At 39.6% G+C, this 18277-nt stretch overlaps 1 protein-coding gene across 3 annotated transcripts in view; it reads left to right on the top strand.

Annotated features, from left to right (window-relative positions):
* NALCN (sodium leak channel, non-selective) overlaps positions 1-18277 on the top strand; it is a 292588-nt gene that overhangs the window by 107747 nt on the left and 166564 nt on the right. For all 3 annotated transcript variants that reach the window (XM_060287757.1, XM_060287756.1, XM_060287759.2), the window contains one exon: positions 13529-13660. In XM_060287757.1, coding sequence (XP_060143740.1) covers positions 13529-13660 — 132 coding nt within the window. The remainder of the gene's footprint in view (positions 1-13528; positions 13661-18277) is intronic.

Genomic DNA, 18277 nt, shown 5'->3' with positions numbered 1-18277 from the left:
ACCTAGAGCCTGTCATACAGACTGAAGTAAGTCAGAAGGAGAAAGACAAATACTGTATGCTAACATATATATGTGGAATTTAAGAAAAAAAAATATCATGAAGAACCTAGGGGTAAGACAGGAATAAAGACACAGACCTACTAGAGAATGGACTTGAGGATATGGGGAGGGGGAAGGGTAAGCTGTGACAAAGGGAGAGAGAGGCATGGACATATATACACTACCAAACATAAGGTAGATAGTTAGTGGGAAGCAGCCGCATAGCACAGGGAGATCAGCTTGGTGCTTTGTGACCCTAGAGGGGTGGCATAGGGAGGGTGGGAGGGAGGGAGATGCAAGAGGGAAGAGATATGGGAACATATGTATATGTATAACTGATTCACTTTGTTATAAAGCAGAAAATAACATAACACTGTAAAGCAATTATACTCCAATAAAGATGTAAAAAAAAAAAAAAGCACAACTTTCTGTACATGGCTGATACAGTGTTCAGTGCATGAAATTTGTTTACCACAAATAGGTAGGGTATTTTATTCACTCAAGCAGCGATTTAAAGAAGGATTTGAGTTCTGAGCTGTACTGTTTATTATCCAAATTTATCCTTATTGTGGCCTCTTAAGCCACAATTTTGATTTGTTTGATGTTTGCATGCAGAGTCTTCAGAATCTATAAGGCACTATTTTATAGGAAAAATTACTGAACAAATTAATAGGAAGAACTCCTGTGAAGTACATAAGCATTCATAGCACTAAAAATGAGACACCTTAAGACCTTTTTGAAAATCTATAAATTTTCCTGGTCCCTCTCAAGATCACTTGTATCTTCCACTTGATTTCTCCTCTTATACATTCGTACCTTCCCCATAAACAACTGACTGTGTCTCTACCTTTAAATACCTTTTCAAATACAGCAATAATAATAAGAGTTTTGGAGTGTAAGATGCCTGCTATGTCATCTATACTATTTAGACTCTATCCTGTTTAGACTCTGTACTAAATAGTCTCATTTATATTCATGTTCCAGCCTAGAGATGTAGATGTTATTACACCCATTTCCCATATAAGAAAACTAAGTCACAGAGAAGTTAAATCGGGTACAGAGTCAAGATTTGAACCCAGCTCAGGCTGCCTTCAAAATTGACATTCTTTTACACCACGGCGATCTTAGACCCTTTGGTGAGGAACAGGTCATCTTCAGCTTTCAAATATAGGGTTCCCAAACTTCCACCCTCTGTTAAATCACAGAGTCAGCTGCATTTTGACTGCCTGTTAGGAGGCAGGAGAGCATTTGCTTTGGACTCAAAACAAATGAGACTACTTTCTAAGTCTGTGAACTTGGAAATCGATTCATCCTTCCCTGCTTCTCCATAGATGAGGGGATAACAAATGCACCTTTTTCACACGGTTGTTGAGGATTAAATGAAATTTTTACACCAGCATGTGATATGCTTGGAAGGAGGCTTGGCACAAACCCAGCCCTCATATATGAGCTCTTATTTTGATAATACATTTTGTCGACGTCGATTTGAATTAAGGGAGGATCCCTATCCAGGTTTGGCATAGACTTCTGTCTTTGAGAGCATTCCTTTCACGGTAGAACTCAGAACTAATATGAAGAAAGGTGACCTTTCGTGTTCTTTATTTTTTTTTCGGTGGAACCCTTTGATCGGGTAGAATTTTGTAGCACTGGGCAGATATCTGCGGTCCTGTTTCATAGGAGATGATTTGAGCGGGTGTATGTCAAAATCACCAACAGTGCTTGCTTTAGTTTCCTATTGCTACTGTGACAGATTTCCACAAACTCAGTGATTTCAAACAACACAAATTCATTATTTATGGTTCTACAGGTCAGAAGTCCAAAATGGGTTTTGCTGGGCTAAGATCAATGTATTAGTAAGGCTGTATTACTTCTGAAGATTTTAGGGAAGAAACTGTTGCTTTGCCTTTTCCAGATTCTAGAGGCCACCCGCATTCCTAGACTTTATGAAAGAGTTTGTGCTGGTATCTTCATAATCCTCTCCAAATGGTTGAAAAACCAACACATACTTTTGTCTCATGAAGCCAAACTGGTTTAATTGATTTTTTTATTATTATTATTTTTTTTACATCTTTATTGGAGTATAATTGCTTTACAATGGTGTATTAGTTTCTGTTTTATAACAAAGTGAATCAGTTATAAATATACATATGTTACCATATCTCTTCCCTCTTGCGTCTCCCTCCCTCCCACCCTCCCTATGCCACCCCTCTAGGGTCACAAAGCACCGAGCTGATCTCCCTGTGCTACGCGGCTGCTTCCCACTAGCTACCTACTTTACGTTTGGTAGTGTATATATGTCCATGCCTCTCTCTCCCTTTGTCACAGCTTACCCTTCCCCCTCCCCATATCCTCAAGTCCCTTCTCTAGTAGGTCTGTGTCTTTATTCCTGTCTTACCCCTAGGTTCTTCATGACATTTTTTTCCCTTAAATTCCATATATATGTGTTAGCATACGGTATTTGTCTCTCTCTTTCTGACTTCAGTCTGTATGACAGACTCTAGGTCTATCCACCTCAATACAAATAGCTCAATTTCGTTTCTTTTCATGGCTGAGTAATATTCCATTGTATATATGTGCCACATCTTTATTCATTCATCCAATGATGGACACTTAGGTTGTTTCCATCTCTGGGCTATTGTAAATAGAGCTGCAATGAACATTTTGGTACATGACTCTTTTTGAATTATGGTTTTCTCAGGGTATATGCCCAGTAGTGGGATTGCTGGGTCATATGGTAGTTCTATTTGTAGTTTTTTAAGGAACCTCCATACTATTCTCCACAGTGGCTGTATCAATTTACATTCACACCAACAGTGCAAGAGGGTTCCCTTTTCTCCACACCCTCTCCAGCATTTATTGTTTCTAGATTTTTTGATGACGGCCATTCTGACTGGTGTGAGATGATATCTCATTGTAGTTTTGATTTGCATTTCTCTAATGATTAATGATGTTGAGCATTCTCTCATGTGTTTGTTGGCAGTCTGTATATTTTCTTTGGAGAAATGTCTATTTAGATCTTCTGCCCATTTTTGGATTGGGTTGTTTGTTTTTTTCTTATTAAGCCTGCATGAGTTGCTTATAAATTTTGGAGATTAATCCTTTGTCATTTGCTTCATTTGCAAATATTTTCTCCCATTCTGAGGGTTCTCTTTTCATCTGGTTTATGGTTTCCTTTGCTGTGCAAAAGCTTTGAAGTTTCATTAGGTTCCATTTGTTTATTTTTGTTTTTATTTCCATTTCTCTAGGAGGTGGGTCAAAAAGGATCTTGCTGTGATTTATGTCATAGAGTGTTCTGCCTATGTTTTCCTCTAAAAGTTTGATAGTTTCTGGCCTTACATTTAGGTCTTTAATCCATTTTGAGCTTATTTTTGTGTATGGTGTTAGGGAGTGATCTAATCTCATACTTTTACATGTACCTGTCCAGTTTTCCCAGCACTACTTATTGAAGAGGATGTCCTTTCTCCACTGTACATTCCTGCCTCCTTTATCAAAGATAAGGTGACCATATGTGCGTGGGTTTATCTCTGGGCTTTCTATCCTGTTCCACTGATCTTCTGTTTTTGTGCCAGTACCATACTGTCTTGATTACTGTAGCTTTGTAGTATAGTCTGAAGTCAGGGAGCCTGATGCCTCCAGCTCCGTTTTTCTTTCTCAAGATTGCTTTGGCTATTCGGGGTCTTTTGTGTTTCCATACAAATTGTGAAATTTTTTGTTCTAGTTCTGTGAAAAATGCCATTGGTAGTTTGATAGGGATTGCATTGAATCTATAGATTGCTTTGGGTAATAGAGTCATTTTCACAATGTTGATTCTTCCAATCCAAGAACATGGTATATCTCTCCATCTATTTGTATCATCTTTAATTTCTTTCATCAGTGTCTTATAATTTTCTGCATACAGGTCTTTTGTCTCCTAGGTAGGTTTATTCCTAGATATTTTATTCTTTTTGTTGCAGTGGTAAATGGGAGTGTTTTCTTGATTTCACTTTCAGATTTTTCATCAGTATATAGGAATGCCACAGATTTCTGTGCATTAATTTTGTATCCTGCTACTTTACCAAATTCATTAATTAGCTCTAGTAGTTTTCTGGTAGCATCTTTAGGATTCTCTATGTATAGTATCATGTCATCTGCAAGCAGTGACAGCTTTACTTCTTCTTTTCCGATTTGGATTCCTTTCATTTCCTTTTCTTCTCTGATTGCTGTGGCTAAAACTTCCAAAACTATGTTGAATAAGAGTGGTGAGAGTGGGCAACCTTGTCTTGTTTCTGATCTTAGTGGAAATGCTTTCAGTTTTTCACCATTGAGGACGATGTTGGCTGTGGGTTTGTCATATATGGCCTTTATTATGTTGAGGAAAGTTCCCTCTATGCCTCCTTTCTGCAGGGTTTTTATCATAAGTGGGTGTTGAATTTTGTCGAAAGCTTTGTCTGCATCTATTGAGATGATCATATGGTTTTTCTCCTTCAATTTGTTAATATGGCTTATCACATTGATTGATTTGCGTATATTGAAGAATCCTTGCATTCCTGTAATAAATCCCACTTGATCATGGTGTATGATCCTTTTAATGTGCTTTTGGATTCTGTTTGCTAGTATTTTGTTGAGGATTTTTGCATCTATGTTCATCAGTGATATTGGCCTGTAGTTTTCTTTCTTTGTGACATCCTTATTTGGTTTTGGTATCAAGGTGATGGTGGCCTCTTAGAATGAGTTTGGGAGTGTTCCTCACTCTGCTATATTTTGGAAGAGTTTGAGAAGGATAGGTGTTAGCTCTTCTCTAAATGTTTGATAGAATTCGCCTGTGAAGCCATCTGGTCCTGGGCTTTTGTTTGTTGGAAGATTTTTAATCACAGTTTCAATTTCAGTGCTTGTGATTGGTCTGTTCATATTTTCTGTTTCTTCCTGATTCAGTCTTGGCAGGTTGTGCATTTCTAAGAATTTGTCCATTTCTTCCAGGTTGTCCATTTTATTGGCATAGAGTTGCTTGTAGTAATCTCTCATGATCTTTTGTATTTCTGCAGTGTCAGTTGTTACTTCTCCTTTTTCATTTCTAATTCTATTGATTTGAGTCTTCTCCCTTTTTTTCCTGATGAGTCTGGCTAGTGGTTTATCAATATTGTTTATCTTCTCAAAGAACCAGCTTTTAGTTTTATTGATCTTTGCCATCATTTCCTTCATTTCTTTTTATTTCTGATCTGATTTTTATGATTTCTTTTCTTCTGCTAACTTTGGTGTTTTTTCGTTCTTCTTTCTCTAATTGCTTTAGGTGCAAGGTTAGGTTGTTTATTTGAGATGTTTCCTGTTTCTTAAGGTAGGATTGTATTGCTGTAAACTTCCCTCTCAGAACTGCTTTTGCTGCATCCCATAGATTTTGGGTCGTCGTGTCTCCATTGTCATTTGTTTCTAGGTATTTGTTGATTTCCTCTTTGATTTCTTTAGTGATCACTTCTTTATTAAGTAGTGTATTGTTTAGCCTCCATGTGTTTGTATTTTTTACAGATCTTTTCTGGTAATTGGTATCTAGTCTCATAGTGTTGTGGTCGGAAAAGATACTTGAAACAATTTCAATTTTCTTAAATTTACCCAGGCTTGACTTGTGACCCAAGATATGATCTATCCTGGAGAATGTTCCATGAACACTTGAGAAGAAAGTGTATTCAGTTGTTTTGGATGAAATGTCCTATAAATATCAATTAAGTCCATCTTGTTTAATGTATCATTTAGAGCTTGTGTTTCCTTATTTATTTTCATTTTGGATGATCTGTCCATTGATGAAAGTGGGGTGTTAAAGTCCCCTACTATGAATGTGTTACTGTCGATTTCCCCTTTTATGGCTGTTAGTATTTGCCTTATGTATTGAGGTGCTCCTATGTTGGGTGCATAAATATTTACAATTGTTATATCTTCTTCTTGGCTTGATCCCTTGATCATTATGTAGTGTCCTTCTTTGTCTCTTCTAATATTCTTTAAAGTCTATTTTGTCTGATATGAGAATTGCTACCTCAGGTTTCTTTTGGTTTCCATTTACATGAAATATCTTTTTCCATCCCCTTACTTTCAGTCTGTATGTGTCTGTAGGTCTGAAGTGGGTATCTTGTAGACAGCAAATACATGGGTCTTGTTTTTGTATCCATTCAGCCAAACTGTGTCTTTTGGTGGGAGTATTTAGTCCATTTACATTTAAGGTAATTATCGACATGTATGTTCTTATTCCCATTTTCTTAATTGTTTTGGGTTCGTTATTGTAGGTCTTTTCCTTCTTTTGTTTTCTTGCCTAGAGAAGTTCCTTTAGCAGTTGTTGTAGAGTTGGTTTGGTGGTGCTGAACTCTCTCAGCTTTTGCTTGTCTGTAAAGGTTTTAATTTCTCCATCAAATCTGAATGAGATCCTTGCTGGGTAGAGTAATCTTGGTTGCAGGTTTTTCTCCTTCATCACTTTCAATATGTCCTGCCAGTCCCTTCTGGCTTGCAGAGTTTCTGCTGAAAGATCAGCTGTTAACCTTATGGGGATTCCGTTGTGTGTTATTCGTTGTTTTTCCCTTGCTGCTTTTAATATGTTTTCTTTGTATTTAATTTTTGACAGTTTGATTAATATGTGTCTTGGCATATTTCTCCTTGGATTTATCCTGTATGGGACTCTTTGTGCTTCCTGGACTTGATTAACTAGTTCCTTTCCCATATTAGGGAAGTTTTCAACTATAATCTCTTCAAATATTTTCTCAGTCCTTTTCTTTTTCTCATCTTCTTCTGGAACCCCTATAATTCAAATGTTGGTGCATTTAATGTTGTCCCAGAGGTCTCTGAGACTGTGCTCAGTTCTTTTCATTCTTTTTTCTTTATTCTGGTCTGCAGTAGTTATTTGCACTATTTTATCTTCCAGGTCACTTATCCGTTCTTCTGCCTCAGTTATTCTGCTACTGATCCCATCTAGAGTATTTTTCATTTCATTTATTTTGTTGTTCACCATTGCTTGTTTCATCGTTAGTTCTTCTAGGTCCTTGTTAAATGTTTCTTGCATTTTCTCTATTCTATTTCCAAAATTTTGGATCATCTTTACTATCATTATTCTGAATTCTTTTTTAGGTAGAGTGCCTATTTCCTTTTCATTTGTTAGGTCTGGTGGGTTTTTATCTTGCTCCTTCATCTGCTGTGTGTTTTTCTGTCTTCCCATTTTGTTTAGCTTACTGTGTTTGGGGTCTCCTTTTTGCAGGGTGCAGGCTCGTAGTTTCCGTTGTTTTTTGTGTCTGTCCCCAGTGGCTAAGGTTGGTTCAGTGGGTTGTGTAGGCTTCCTGGTGGAGGGGAGTAGTGCCTGTGTTCTGGTGGATGAAGCTGGATGTTGTCTCTCTGGTGGGCAGGTCCACGTCTGGTGGTGTGTTTTGGGGTGTCTGTGGACTTATTATGATTTTAGGCAGCCTCTCTGCTAATGGGTGGGGTTGTGTTCCTGTTTTGCTAGTTGTTTGGCATAGGGTGTCCAGCACTGTAGCTTGCTGGTGTTGAGATGGAAACCTCTGGGAGATTTTCGCCGTTTGATATTATGTGGAGCTGGGAGGTCTCTTGTGGACCAGTGTCCTGAAGTTGGCTCTCCCAGCTCAGAGGCACAGCACTGACTCCTGGCTGCAACACCAAGAGCCTTTCATCCACACGGCTCAGAATAAAAGGGAGAAAAATTAGAAAGAAAGAATTAGTAGAAGTAGAAAGAAAGAAGGGAGGGAGGGAGGAAGGAAGAAAGGAGGGAAGGAAGGAAAAAAAGAAAGAAAGAAGATAAAGTAAAATAAAATAAAGTAAGATAAAATATAATAAAATTATTAAAATAAAAAATATTAAGAAAAAAATAAAACAAAAAAACGGACAGATAGAACCCTAGGACAAATGGTGGAAGCAAAGCTATACAGACAAAATCTCACACAGAAGCATACACATACACACTCACAAAAAGAGGAAAAGGGGAAAAAAATCATAAATCTTGCTCTCAAAGTCCACTTCCTCAATTTGGGATAATTCGTTGTCTATTCAGGTATTCCACAGATGCAGGTACATCAAGTTGATTGTGGAGCTTTAATCCACTGCTTCTGAGGCTGCTGGGAGAGATTTCCCTTTCTCTTCTTTGTTCTCACAGCTCCCAGGGGCTCAGCTTTGGATCTGGCCCCACCTCTGTGTGTCGGTCGCCGGAGAGCGTCTGTTCTTCGCTCAGACAGGACGGATTTAAAGGAGCCGCTGATTCGGGAGCTGTGGCTCACTCAGGGCGGGGCGGGGGTGGGGGAGGGAGGGGCACGGAGTGCGGGGCGGGCCTGCGGCGGCAGAGGCCGGCGTGACGTATCGCCGGCGTGACTAGCGCCGGCGTGACGTAGCAGCAGCCTGAGGCGCGCCGTGCGTTCTCCCGGGGAAGTTGTTCCTGGGTCCCGGGACCCTGGCAGTGGCGGGCTGCACAGGCTCCCCGGAAGGGGCGTGTGGAGAGTGACCTGTGCTCGCACACAGGCTTCTTGGTGGCGGCAGCAGCAGCCTTAGCGTCTCATGCCCGTCTCTGGGGTCCGCGCTTTTAGCCGCGGCTCGCGCCCGTCTCTGGAGCTCCTTTAAGCAGCGCTCTCTATCCCCTCTCCTCACGCACCAGGAAACAAAGAGGTAAGAAAAAGTCTCTTGCCTCTTCGACAGGTCCAGACTTTTCCCGGAACTCCCTCCCCGCTAGCCGTGGCGCACTAACGCCCTGCAGGCTGTGTTCACGCCGCCAACCCCAGTCCTCTCCCTGCGCTCCGACCGAAGCCCGAGCCTCAGCTCCCAGCCCCGCCCGCCCCGGCGGGGGAGCAGACAAGCCTCTCGGGCTGGTGAGTGCTGGTCGGCACCGATCCTCTGTGTGGGAATCTCACCGCTTTGCCTTCCGCACCCCTGTTGCTGCGCTCTCCTCCGCGGCTCCTAAGCTCCCCCGCTCCGCCACCCGCAGTCTCTGCCCGTGAAGGGGCTTCCTAGTGTGTGGAAATCTTTCCTCCTTCACGGCTCCCTCCCACTGGTGCAGGTACCGTCCCTATCCTTTTGTGTCTGTTTATTCTTTTTTCTTCTGCCCTACCCAGGTACGTGGGGGGGGGGGGGTTCTTGCCTTTTGGGAGGTCTGAGGTCTTCTGCCAGCGTTCAGTAGGTGTTCTGTAGGAGTTGGTCCACGTGTAGATGTATTTCTGGTGTATCTGTGGGGAGGAAGGTTATCTCCGCGTCTTACTCTTCCGCCATCTTCCCGGAAGCTTCCCGGTTTAATTGATTTTTCATCTTGGAGTTGAGGCATGGGGAGGTGGGCATCCATTTTTGTGATGATGTTTCTTAATATAGAGCCATAATATGCCAGCCAGTATTTGTTATATGTTTTAGTCAGTGATTACAAGCTTTTAGAATCATAAAATTGTGAATGCGTAAAACATTTTATAGGTCACCCAGTTTAACCTGCTACTTAGGAGTTTCCTCTACAACAGAGCTTCTCAAACTTTACTATCCACATTAATCACAGCTAAAGATGCAGATTCTGATTCAGTAGGTCTCTGCATTTCTAACACACTCCCAGGAAGCTGCTGGTCCAGGGACTACACTTTGCGTAACAAGGCTTCTGAGCATTCCTGACATTGCTGCCTTGGGGATGATTCTGCTATAGTCCCTTCTTCATATTTTGATAATTCTAACTGTCACATACAGAAATCAGTAGGTCTTGGATCAAAGCCAAGCTCAAAACATGTGCAAAATTTTTCTGATGGTTTAAAAATATAAATCAAAATGATATTGCAGGGCTTCCCTGGTGGCACAGTGGTTGAGAGTCCGCCTGCCGATGCAGGGGACACGGGTTCGTGCCCCGGTCCGGGAAGATCCCACATGCCGCGGATTGGCTAGGCCCTTGAGCCATGGCCGCTGAGCCTGCGCGTCCGGAGCCTGTGCTCCGCAACGGGAGAGGCCACAACAGTGAGAGGCCCGCATACCGCAAAAAAAAAAAAAAAAAAAAAAAAGACATTGCAATTGAAGGGAATTTTTAAAAAGCTAACGTGTAGGCAGGATCTGAAGAGTCTTAAGTATATCTATAAATATATAGATATATATACATATATAAATATATATACACACATACATATATACATACATATATGTATGTGTAAGTTTATATAGCCTACATCCATATTAAATCATACAATTGTGAAAATCTCAAGTTATATAATATTTTGTGGCACTTACAACTTTAACATTTTCCTTTACATTAATTTTTATAACAAAATGAAAAATCACGGGGTATAAATTTGGACTGTCCTATGGATGTAAGCGTGACTCTAAGTGTAATGTTGCCAGCCGTTCTGCACTAAGGAAGCCTGTAGCCAAGTTCAAACGTTGGTTTCATTGGATTGAGTTGAAGTGGTTTATGTAGCTAGCTCTATCTTTAAACCTAAAGTTACTGGTTTTATTATTTAAATTTGGCTACTGCACATACTGATTACCTTAATTCTTACTTAATATTTGAAAGTTATTACTTTGGAGAAAGTCAGCCGAGCAATGGTGATTATAGCGTATCAAAATCCATTGTAAGTGATTACTTTAATGACTCTGTACCAACAGGAATACGTAGACATTCAGACAAAAAATAATCTAATTATAATGACAGCACCAAAGTGAAGCTGTGACAGTTACAAAACCAATTTAAAAGTTTTTTGACAGCCATGGCTAAAAGCTTTGTTTGGACCTTTCAGTAATAACAGTTTACTTAAGACATAAATCCACAGCTAAGGAAAATAGAAAGTTGTGGCTTTTCTGTCATGCAGATGAAGTGGAAATCAGTTGAAATGTTTTTAATAGAACATTATATTGAAAAGAGTATAGAAAAGGAATAATAGTTATGGAATTTAACTCTCACAATGCAAGAAAGACTAAATAAAAATTCTAATGAGGATAGAAACTTGGCCACTGATTTGCTTATCTACTTTATGAAGGTCAGTAGTTCCTGCAAGCAAATTGATGTGCATTTAAATATGTTGATTGACAGTTCTGGAACTTGATTTTGTATTACCCATAAAATAAAGTCAAGGGCAAATAAATGGATGTAAGAATGCATCAGTAGCCATGGTGACACACAACCTTACTAGATATCTGCTTTTCCAATGGCTCTGACATCTCTCACATTATTAGACTTTATTACTTTTATTTATCTCACTTGGCTCTGGACTCAAATATACAACATAATTAATTCTTTGACCTAGTACAATTTATTTCTCATTCCTGAACAGAAAAATACCTCATTCACAGAACTGCATTTTTTTTACTGCAAATCTTAATAGAACATTTATAATATGCAAGTGCTGATGTAAGAGCTTACAGATATTTACATGTTTATGATAACAACTTTTAGAGTAGCCAGTTTTGTCTCCATTTTACTGATGGGAAAACTGAGGCACAGAGAGGTTTAAGTATCTTGCTCAGGGCCAGAGTTCGTATGTGGTAGAGTTTCAGCTCCACGCACTTTGGCTCAGAGCCCGTGCTGTTGCTGACTGCAGGGTCATGAAGCCATATGAATGTGCATATGTGGATGCAGAGAGCCAGTGGTGGGCTCAGAGGCATCCTTTGCCTCTTTTTCTGTTCTTAGGTTCTGCTTTAGTTATGTTCTTTCAGTTGCAAAGACCGAAGGAGTCTCAGGTCGAGATCAAATGGTGTCCTTATGTGTTTGTAAGTACTAAGAACAGGCGAGACCCTGCTACATGGTGGCACCAGTCCCTGGGCAGTTGGCGCCAAGGGATGTGATTCAGTGGTTTGTTATGTGGTCAGCCTCTCTCTCCTCCTTCTTCTGCCCAGGGCCTTCAGCTTCTACTCTGTCCTTTTATATACTTCCTACCCCACAGTGGGCAGGGGCTACCAGAATGGACTTAAACAGACATGGGTACGGAGCCTGGCTCTGCTGTATACTTGCTGTGTGACCTTGGACAAATGACTTAATCTTTCTGAGCTCACTGGAAGAAGTGAGTAATATATCCCACTGTGTATATGGTGGAGATGAAAAGAAATGAAATAAATAACATACTTATAGTATTCAATACATGGTAGCTATTATAATAATAGTCATTTTTTTGGAATGCCTAATTATTTCACCTCAGTGTAGGCAGCAGACTTGGACCAGACTTGGGTCCAAATTGTGGTTCCATCTTCAACATGTGTGTGTGAGACAGGAAGTTATTTAACTTCTCTGAGCCTCAGTTTCCTTCTCTATAAAGTTAGAGTAACTTCCTAGGGCCATTATGACATTAAATGAGTTAATTTATGTAAAGCACCTACAACAGCTCCAGGCATATAATAATTATAAATATAGACATTAGCTATTATTAGTTGTAGTATAATTTTCAATAACATATTTATGCAAAGGGTACAAAGTTCCAATATATAAGATAAATAAATTCTGAAGGTCTACTATACAGCATAAGTGCCTGTAGTTAGCAGTACTCTATTGTATATTTAAAATTTGCTAAGAGGATAGATCTTATGTTGTGTTCTTACCACTAATAATAATAATAATGGAGTTGAAAGGAAGCTTTGGGAGGTGACGGATATGTATATGGCCTTGATGATGGTGATGGTTTCATGGGTGTATTTTTACCCCCGAGCTCATTGAGTTGTATACATTCAATATGTACCACTTTTTTTAAAGTCAACCATACCTCAAAAAGTGGTTTAAAACATAGAGAGTAAATTATTAAAAATAGTAATTTAAAGAAATAAATAATTTACAGAGGCAATAAATTTAAAAATAAATAGGTCTTAGGTTTCTCCCACTTTTCTGCTTTTATGATTATCTCTAAAATGCTTTCCTCAGCAGTAGCTCTTTCTCGTAACAGAATAGAGCAATACTTGTTATGTGGTATCAGCTTTCCAAAAATAATTTCTGCATAGAGTCAGTAGTAAGGATAAAAGCTTCCTAACTAATCAGTGAAAATTAAGATACAGGCTGTATACAAGTTCAATGAAATGTATTTTCAACTTTTAACCAAAAGTCTCTGAAACTCTCTCCCCAGTTATTTTTTAGCTGCCTGCAGAAAAATGATTCCTTTGCTCACTATTTAGTGATATTCATCAAGTTATCTTAGAAGGACTGTTCTGGACATGTGGTTGCCAAGGGGCAGGGGAGTGGGGGAGGGAAGGATTGGTAGTTTGGGATTAGCAGATGCAAACTATTATATAGAATGGATAAACAACAGGCCCTACTGTAGAGCACAGGGAACTATATTCAATATCCTGTGATAAACCATAATGGAAAAGAATCTGAAAAGGAATGTGTCAATGTATGTATGTATAACTGAATCAGTTTGCTGTACAGCAGAAATTAACACAACATTGTAAATCAACTATACTTCAATAAAATAAATTTTTTTTTAAAAAAGACTGTTCTGCACAGCAGCATATCACAAAGATGTTGCAGACCAAGGCCTAAGCACATAGTTCTGTTGAATCACGGCTTTGTTTCTTTGTTAAGAGTCCATCTGTTTTGCCTCCTCAGCAAATGATGCGGTCATCCGTCTTCCACATGTTCATCCTGAGCATGGTGACTGTGGACGTGATAGTGGCTGCCAGCAACTATCACAAAGGAGAAACCTTCAGAAGGCAATACGACGAGTTCTATCTTGCGGAGGTAAGCAGCTCACGGGGTGCAGATCACTCTTCAAGGTAGACGAAAACCTCGGCTAGTCATAGCACCTTTTTTCAATGTGAAAATTGCAGTTTGTTAATTACTTGACTCTGACCAAAGCTGATTCATTGTCTGCTTCAGAGGTGTTTCCCTTGGTCACCGTGTTGCCTGATTTGTTTCCTGTCGCCCTGGGCCTGAGTGATCTTTCCCACAGTGTGTCACATTGCCACGGTAACCTTGCCCTACGGTTACTCTGGTCATCTTGCTGTTTTCCTATCAACCTCTCATTTTCTCTCCTTTGTCATGTTGTGTTAGTCTGTTTCCTCCTAAGTGTAAGCAAAGCACAGATTCAGAATATTATAAATGAGCAAGTCAGCTCAACAGTACCAGGGAGGGGGCTGGGGAGAAACTGAAGGATTTCTGTTCTAAAAATCTGAAGTGTTGCAACCTGCACTAAAGATGTCCAGTCAGGAACAGGTAGGTTTAGTGATTAAATTAGCATCATCCAGCACTCTGCATCCCATACCAGAGTTTTGTAATAGACTTCTTACTGCTGGGGTAACTTTGTTAATATTTGATTCTTAAATATTTTTTAATGATTTCCAGAGACCACTACTTTTTTTCATTGTAAAAAATTATTTCTAAAATATATCTTAGAATTCAGTGGTTATGTACTTATGTAAAAATTGACAGCTCTTTCAAAACCCATTCATCATATAAGTGAGGAATGCATATCCAGCTGTGCTACCCTTCAAGAAATCCAATATATGAAAAAGACAACTTAAAAAGCAGAAACATCGCAATGTGATTTTTTTTTTTAATATTTGTTTATTTATTTTTGGCTGTGTTGGGTCTTCGTTTCTGTGCAAGGGCTTTCTCTAGTTGCGGCAAGCGGGGGCCACTCTTCGTCGTGGTGCGCGGGCCTCTCACTATCGCGGCCTCTCTTGTTGCAGAGCACAGGCTCCAGACGCGCAGGCTCAGTAGTTGTGGCTCACGGGCCTAGTTGCTCCGCGGTATGTGGGATCTTCCCAGACCAGGGCTCGAACCCGTGTCCCCTGCATTGGCAGGCAGATTCTCAACCACTGCACCACCAGGGAAGCCCGCAATGTGATTATTTTTATTACAAAACCACTTTTCATGTACAAAATCAATTTGCCTTATAGTTGAGTTCCTTATATATGCAGAATTCTCCCAGTGCATTTAAAAATGGATTTGGTTAATAAAAAGTCAGTCCACCAACACATCAACTTTTCAGAAAAAGAATTGATAGTATACAGCTATTGAATATAAACATCTATGTGGGTGTCAAGAACCTTTAAAGGAGTCACTTATGAATTCCCCTCTTGTGGAGGTTTGTTTCCTGTAAGAAAATATCATTAGTATTAGACTTTCACTGTAGTAGAGTCTCTGTGATGTGACACTGCCTGATAGCTGTGTCGTATATGGAGCTTACAGTTTAGCAAAAATATAGACAGTGAACAATAACAACTTTTTATGCTGTGGAGAACAAATGACAGAGGCTCATGAAGAAATTATGTCCAGCCCAACACCTGAAAAATGGGTATAATTTTGCTGCAAATCCAGCACAGAAAGCATGGCTTGTCATTGAAAGCAGAGGGGAACATGGACCAAGAGTCATCCTTGCAGGTGAATTTCTAACACAGGGATGGGACTTGAAGGAATCCCAATCAAGTAATTTCTGTCTGTCCTGTGAAGTAGGAAGCAAGGTCTCATCCAGCCTGATGATGAGACGGTGAAGTGGGAAGCTTGTGGAGAAGAGAGATAGGACACGGGTCATGTGGAGAATACAAAAAGCTAATGACTGATACATCGAATGCAGCACTGAAGATTGAGACTACAAATTTATAGTGATGCCAATTGAGACAGGCCTGGGACTTTTTTCGGCCTTTCATAAAAGGGAGAAAGGCAACATTCGGATTGATCCAACTCTAGAGCTTTTTCAGTCTAGTGGAGCTGAGAGACAAGGGATCAGGGAACATGGGTGGTTGGCAAAGGAGTTGAAATGATGACCCTGTGGTCTAGGTTGGATATGAAAAGAGGGAAGATAAGAGGAGAATGAAAGAGTAAAAATGAAGGATCAAGGGTCTCCAATGGTCAAAGAACAGGTATAGTTAAAGGGATGGAGTAAGAGAGCTAGAAGGTAAGGTTGTGATCAGAGAGCGGGGTGCAGGATTTATATTTCAGAATAATTCTGGGTAACTAAATACAAAATCTAGGGTGTTCTATGGATGTGGGTGGCTCAGACGTAATGATGGAGTCAAGGCAAAGATGGCAGGGAACTGTTGGGGTATGGTGTTGGCTAAATCTTCACAGTGACACACGTCATTGAGCGTTGAGGCCAGTTCTTCTGGAAGGGAGTGTAAGTGGCATGTGGGAGTGACTGACAGAGAAATGAATAGAGATCAATAGAGGGCCTTCTATCGAGGGCATGGGGAGAGTGTGGGAGAGGGGGTTTTCACCTGACGGAGTACATCTCAAAGGGGTGTGGAGCAGTAATGGGTGGGGCATCTCTTCCTCATCCACACCTTGTCCTCCATGGGCCACACGGGGCATTGGAGCATGAGTATCCTTTTCTGGACAGGGCAGTGGGGGGAGTCATGCATTTGGGACAGGACCGGTAGAGACAAGGATAGAAGAAGCGGACTCTGTGCTCAGAGATCCAGAGTGAAGAAGAAATTGTTTAACAGGGAACGAGAAACCCAAAGGTTAGTTAAAGGCTCTGGGTGGAATGAGGAGGGAAGAGAGGTGAGGTGGAAGAATTACACAATAGTATTAGAACCAGAGGCAAAAAGGCTGATGACAGAAATGCCTAGAATAAAAACAGAAACGGCTACACGTGATTGACCTTATGCCTGTCTCACTGGAAGGAGCAAATTATATTTGCTTCTGAGGGAGCCCTGGATATTTAGAGATTCCATTAACATTTCCTTTGTAGCCCAGTGTGCATACTCAGTCGTACTAAATCAATCCTATACAGTAAATATATAAGCCATTCTGGGAACAGAAGAACAGAACAGAATCCTCCAGTAAATTTTACCTAATTTTTTCATAAACAAAATTGATCTCTTTCCTAGTGTGTTTATGTGTGTTAGCTGATTTATGATCATGCTGTAAGAAATTCCAACAAAATTTCAAATATTTTAATATTGTAGAGTTCATTGATACTATTTAAGTGTATAGGTGGCGTCCAGTGGTAGTTGAAAAATCCTTGTCATTGTTCTTTTTTGTATATAGTACTATTTTTTAATTTAAAAAATCAGAAAGAGGGACTTCCCTGGCTGTCCAGTGGTTAAGACTTCGCCTTCCAATGTAGGGGGTGCGAGTTTGATCCCTGGTCGGGGAGCTAAGGTCCCATATGCCTTACAGCAAAAAAACCAAAACATAAAACAAAAGCAATATTGTAAGAAATTCAATAAAGACTTTAAAAATGGTCCACACACAAAAAAATTCTTTTAAAAAAGATTATTAAAAAAAAAAATCAGAAAGAGAGGATTGTATAGTAAAATCTGGCACATGTGTTTCTATTAATTGTTGCCCACTTCCCAAACCACTGAAAGTAAATTTGATTTTCATAAACAACATAGTAGAGGTTTAGTTAACTTACAAAATGTATAGACATCACTTTATTCTTGAACTACTGAAACATTCAGAATTTGTTCACATCTATTTATCGATTTGGGGTGTCTGAGTTTCCCAAAGCATGTTTGGTCTTTATTCAAATCACATTATCTCTTTTCTTTGTATCAGAAACTTGCACATGGTTTGTTTTAAATGAGTGTGGATAAGTCATTTTAATCACACTTAATTTTTTATGAAATACTCTCTTTTAAAAAAATTGGTAAAGATGGTTTGGGCTTAAGCCAGGAGTCAACAGACTTTTTCTTGAAGAGCCAGATAGTAAACATTTCAGGCTTTTCAGGCCACGTGCCCTCTGTTTCAACTACTCAGCTCTACTGCTGTTGTGCAAAAAGTGAATGTGGCCTCAGAAGGGTTGTGTCCCAGTGAAATTTTATTTATGAAAATAAGCATTGAGCTTGATCTTGGTTTAAGCTGTAGAAACACAGAGCATGCCAACTAACATCCCCATGGGTTAAATTCAAATATAGTAAGACTAACAACATAATAGCTACCATTTTTTTAGAGGTTCCATTATGTTGCCAAGTGCTTTAAAGGAATTCATTATCTCATTTAATCCTCAAAATGGCTATAATAACAGCAGTTCAAGTTTATGGACTATAATGACATAGTGTTTAAGGTAATAGCATTATGTAATATTTTGAAATGTTTACCTTTAAAATAGATCACAAGAGGCCATGAGCTTTCAGAGAAGTAATTTCTTGAGTTCCCACATATTCCAGAATAAATTATTTTGAAAATCCAAAATAAACCACTCTACCCAATAGGAGTCAACGTGCACTCTAAAAAACATCCTTTAAGCATAAATTAACCTGCTTAGCTTCTACTGTGAAGCTGGGGACTTGTTTATTACTTTGGATCAACTAACGTAAATTTAGAATTAGTTGAGAAACAGGGAAAACTATTCTTTGTTTTCTAGGCTCTACATAAACATAAAGAGGTAAAGAGTTACTTTCTTTTGTA

The sequence above is a fragment of the Globicephala melas genome, chromosome 18 (genome assembly GCF_963455315.2).
Source record: "Globicephala melas chromosome 18, mGloMel1.2, whole genome shotgun sequence".
In the NCBI taxonomy this organism is placed as follows: Eukaryota; Metazoa; Chordata; class Mammalia; order Artiodactyla; family Delphinidae; genus Globicephala; species Globicephala melas.
This window is presented reverse-complemented; position numbering and strand designations above follow the sequence as displayed.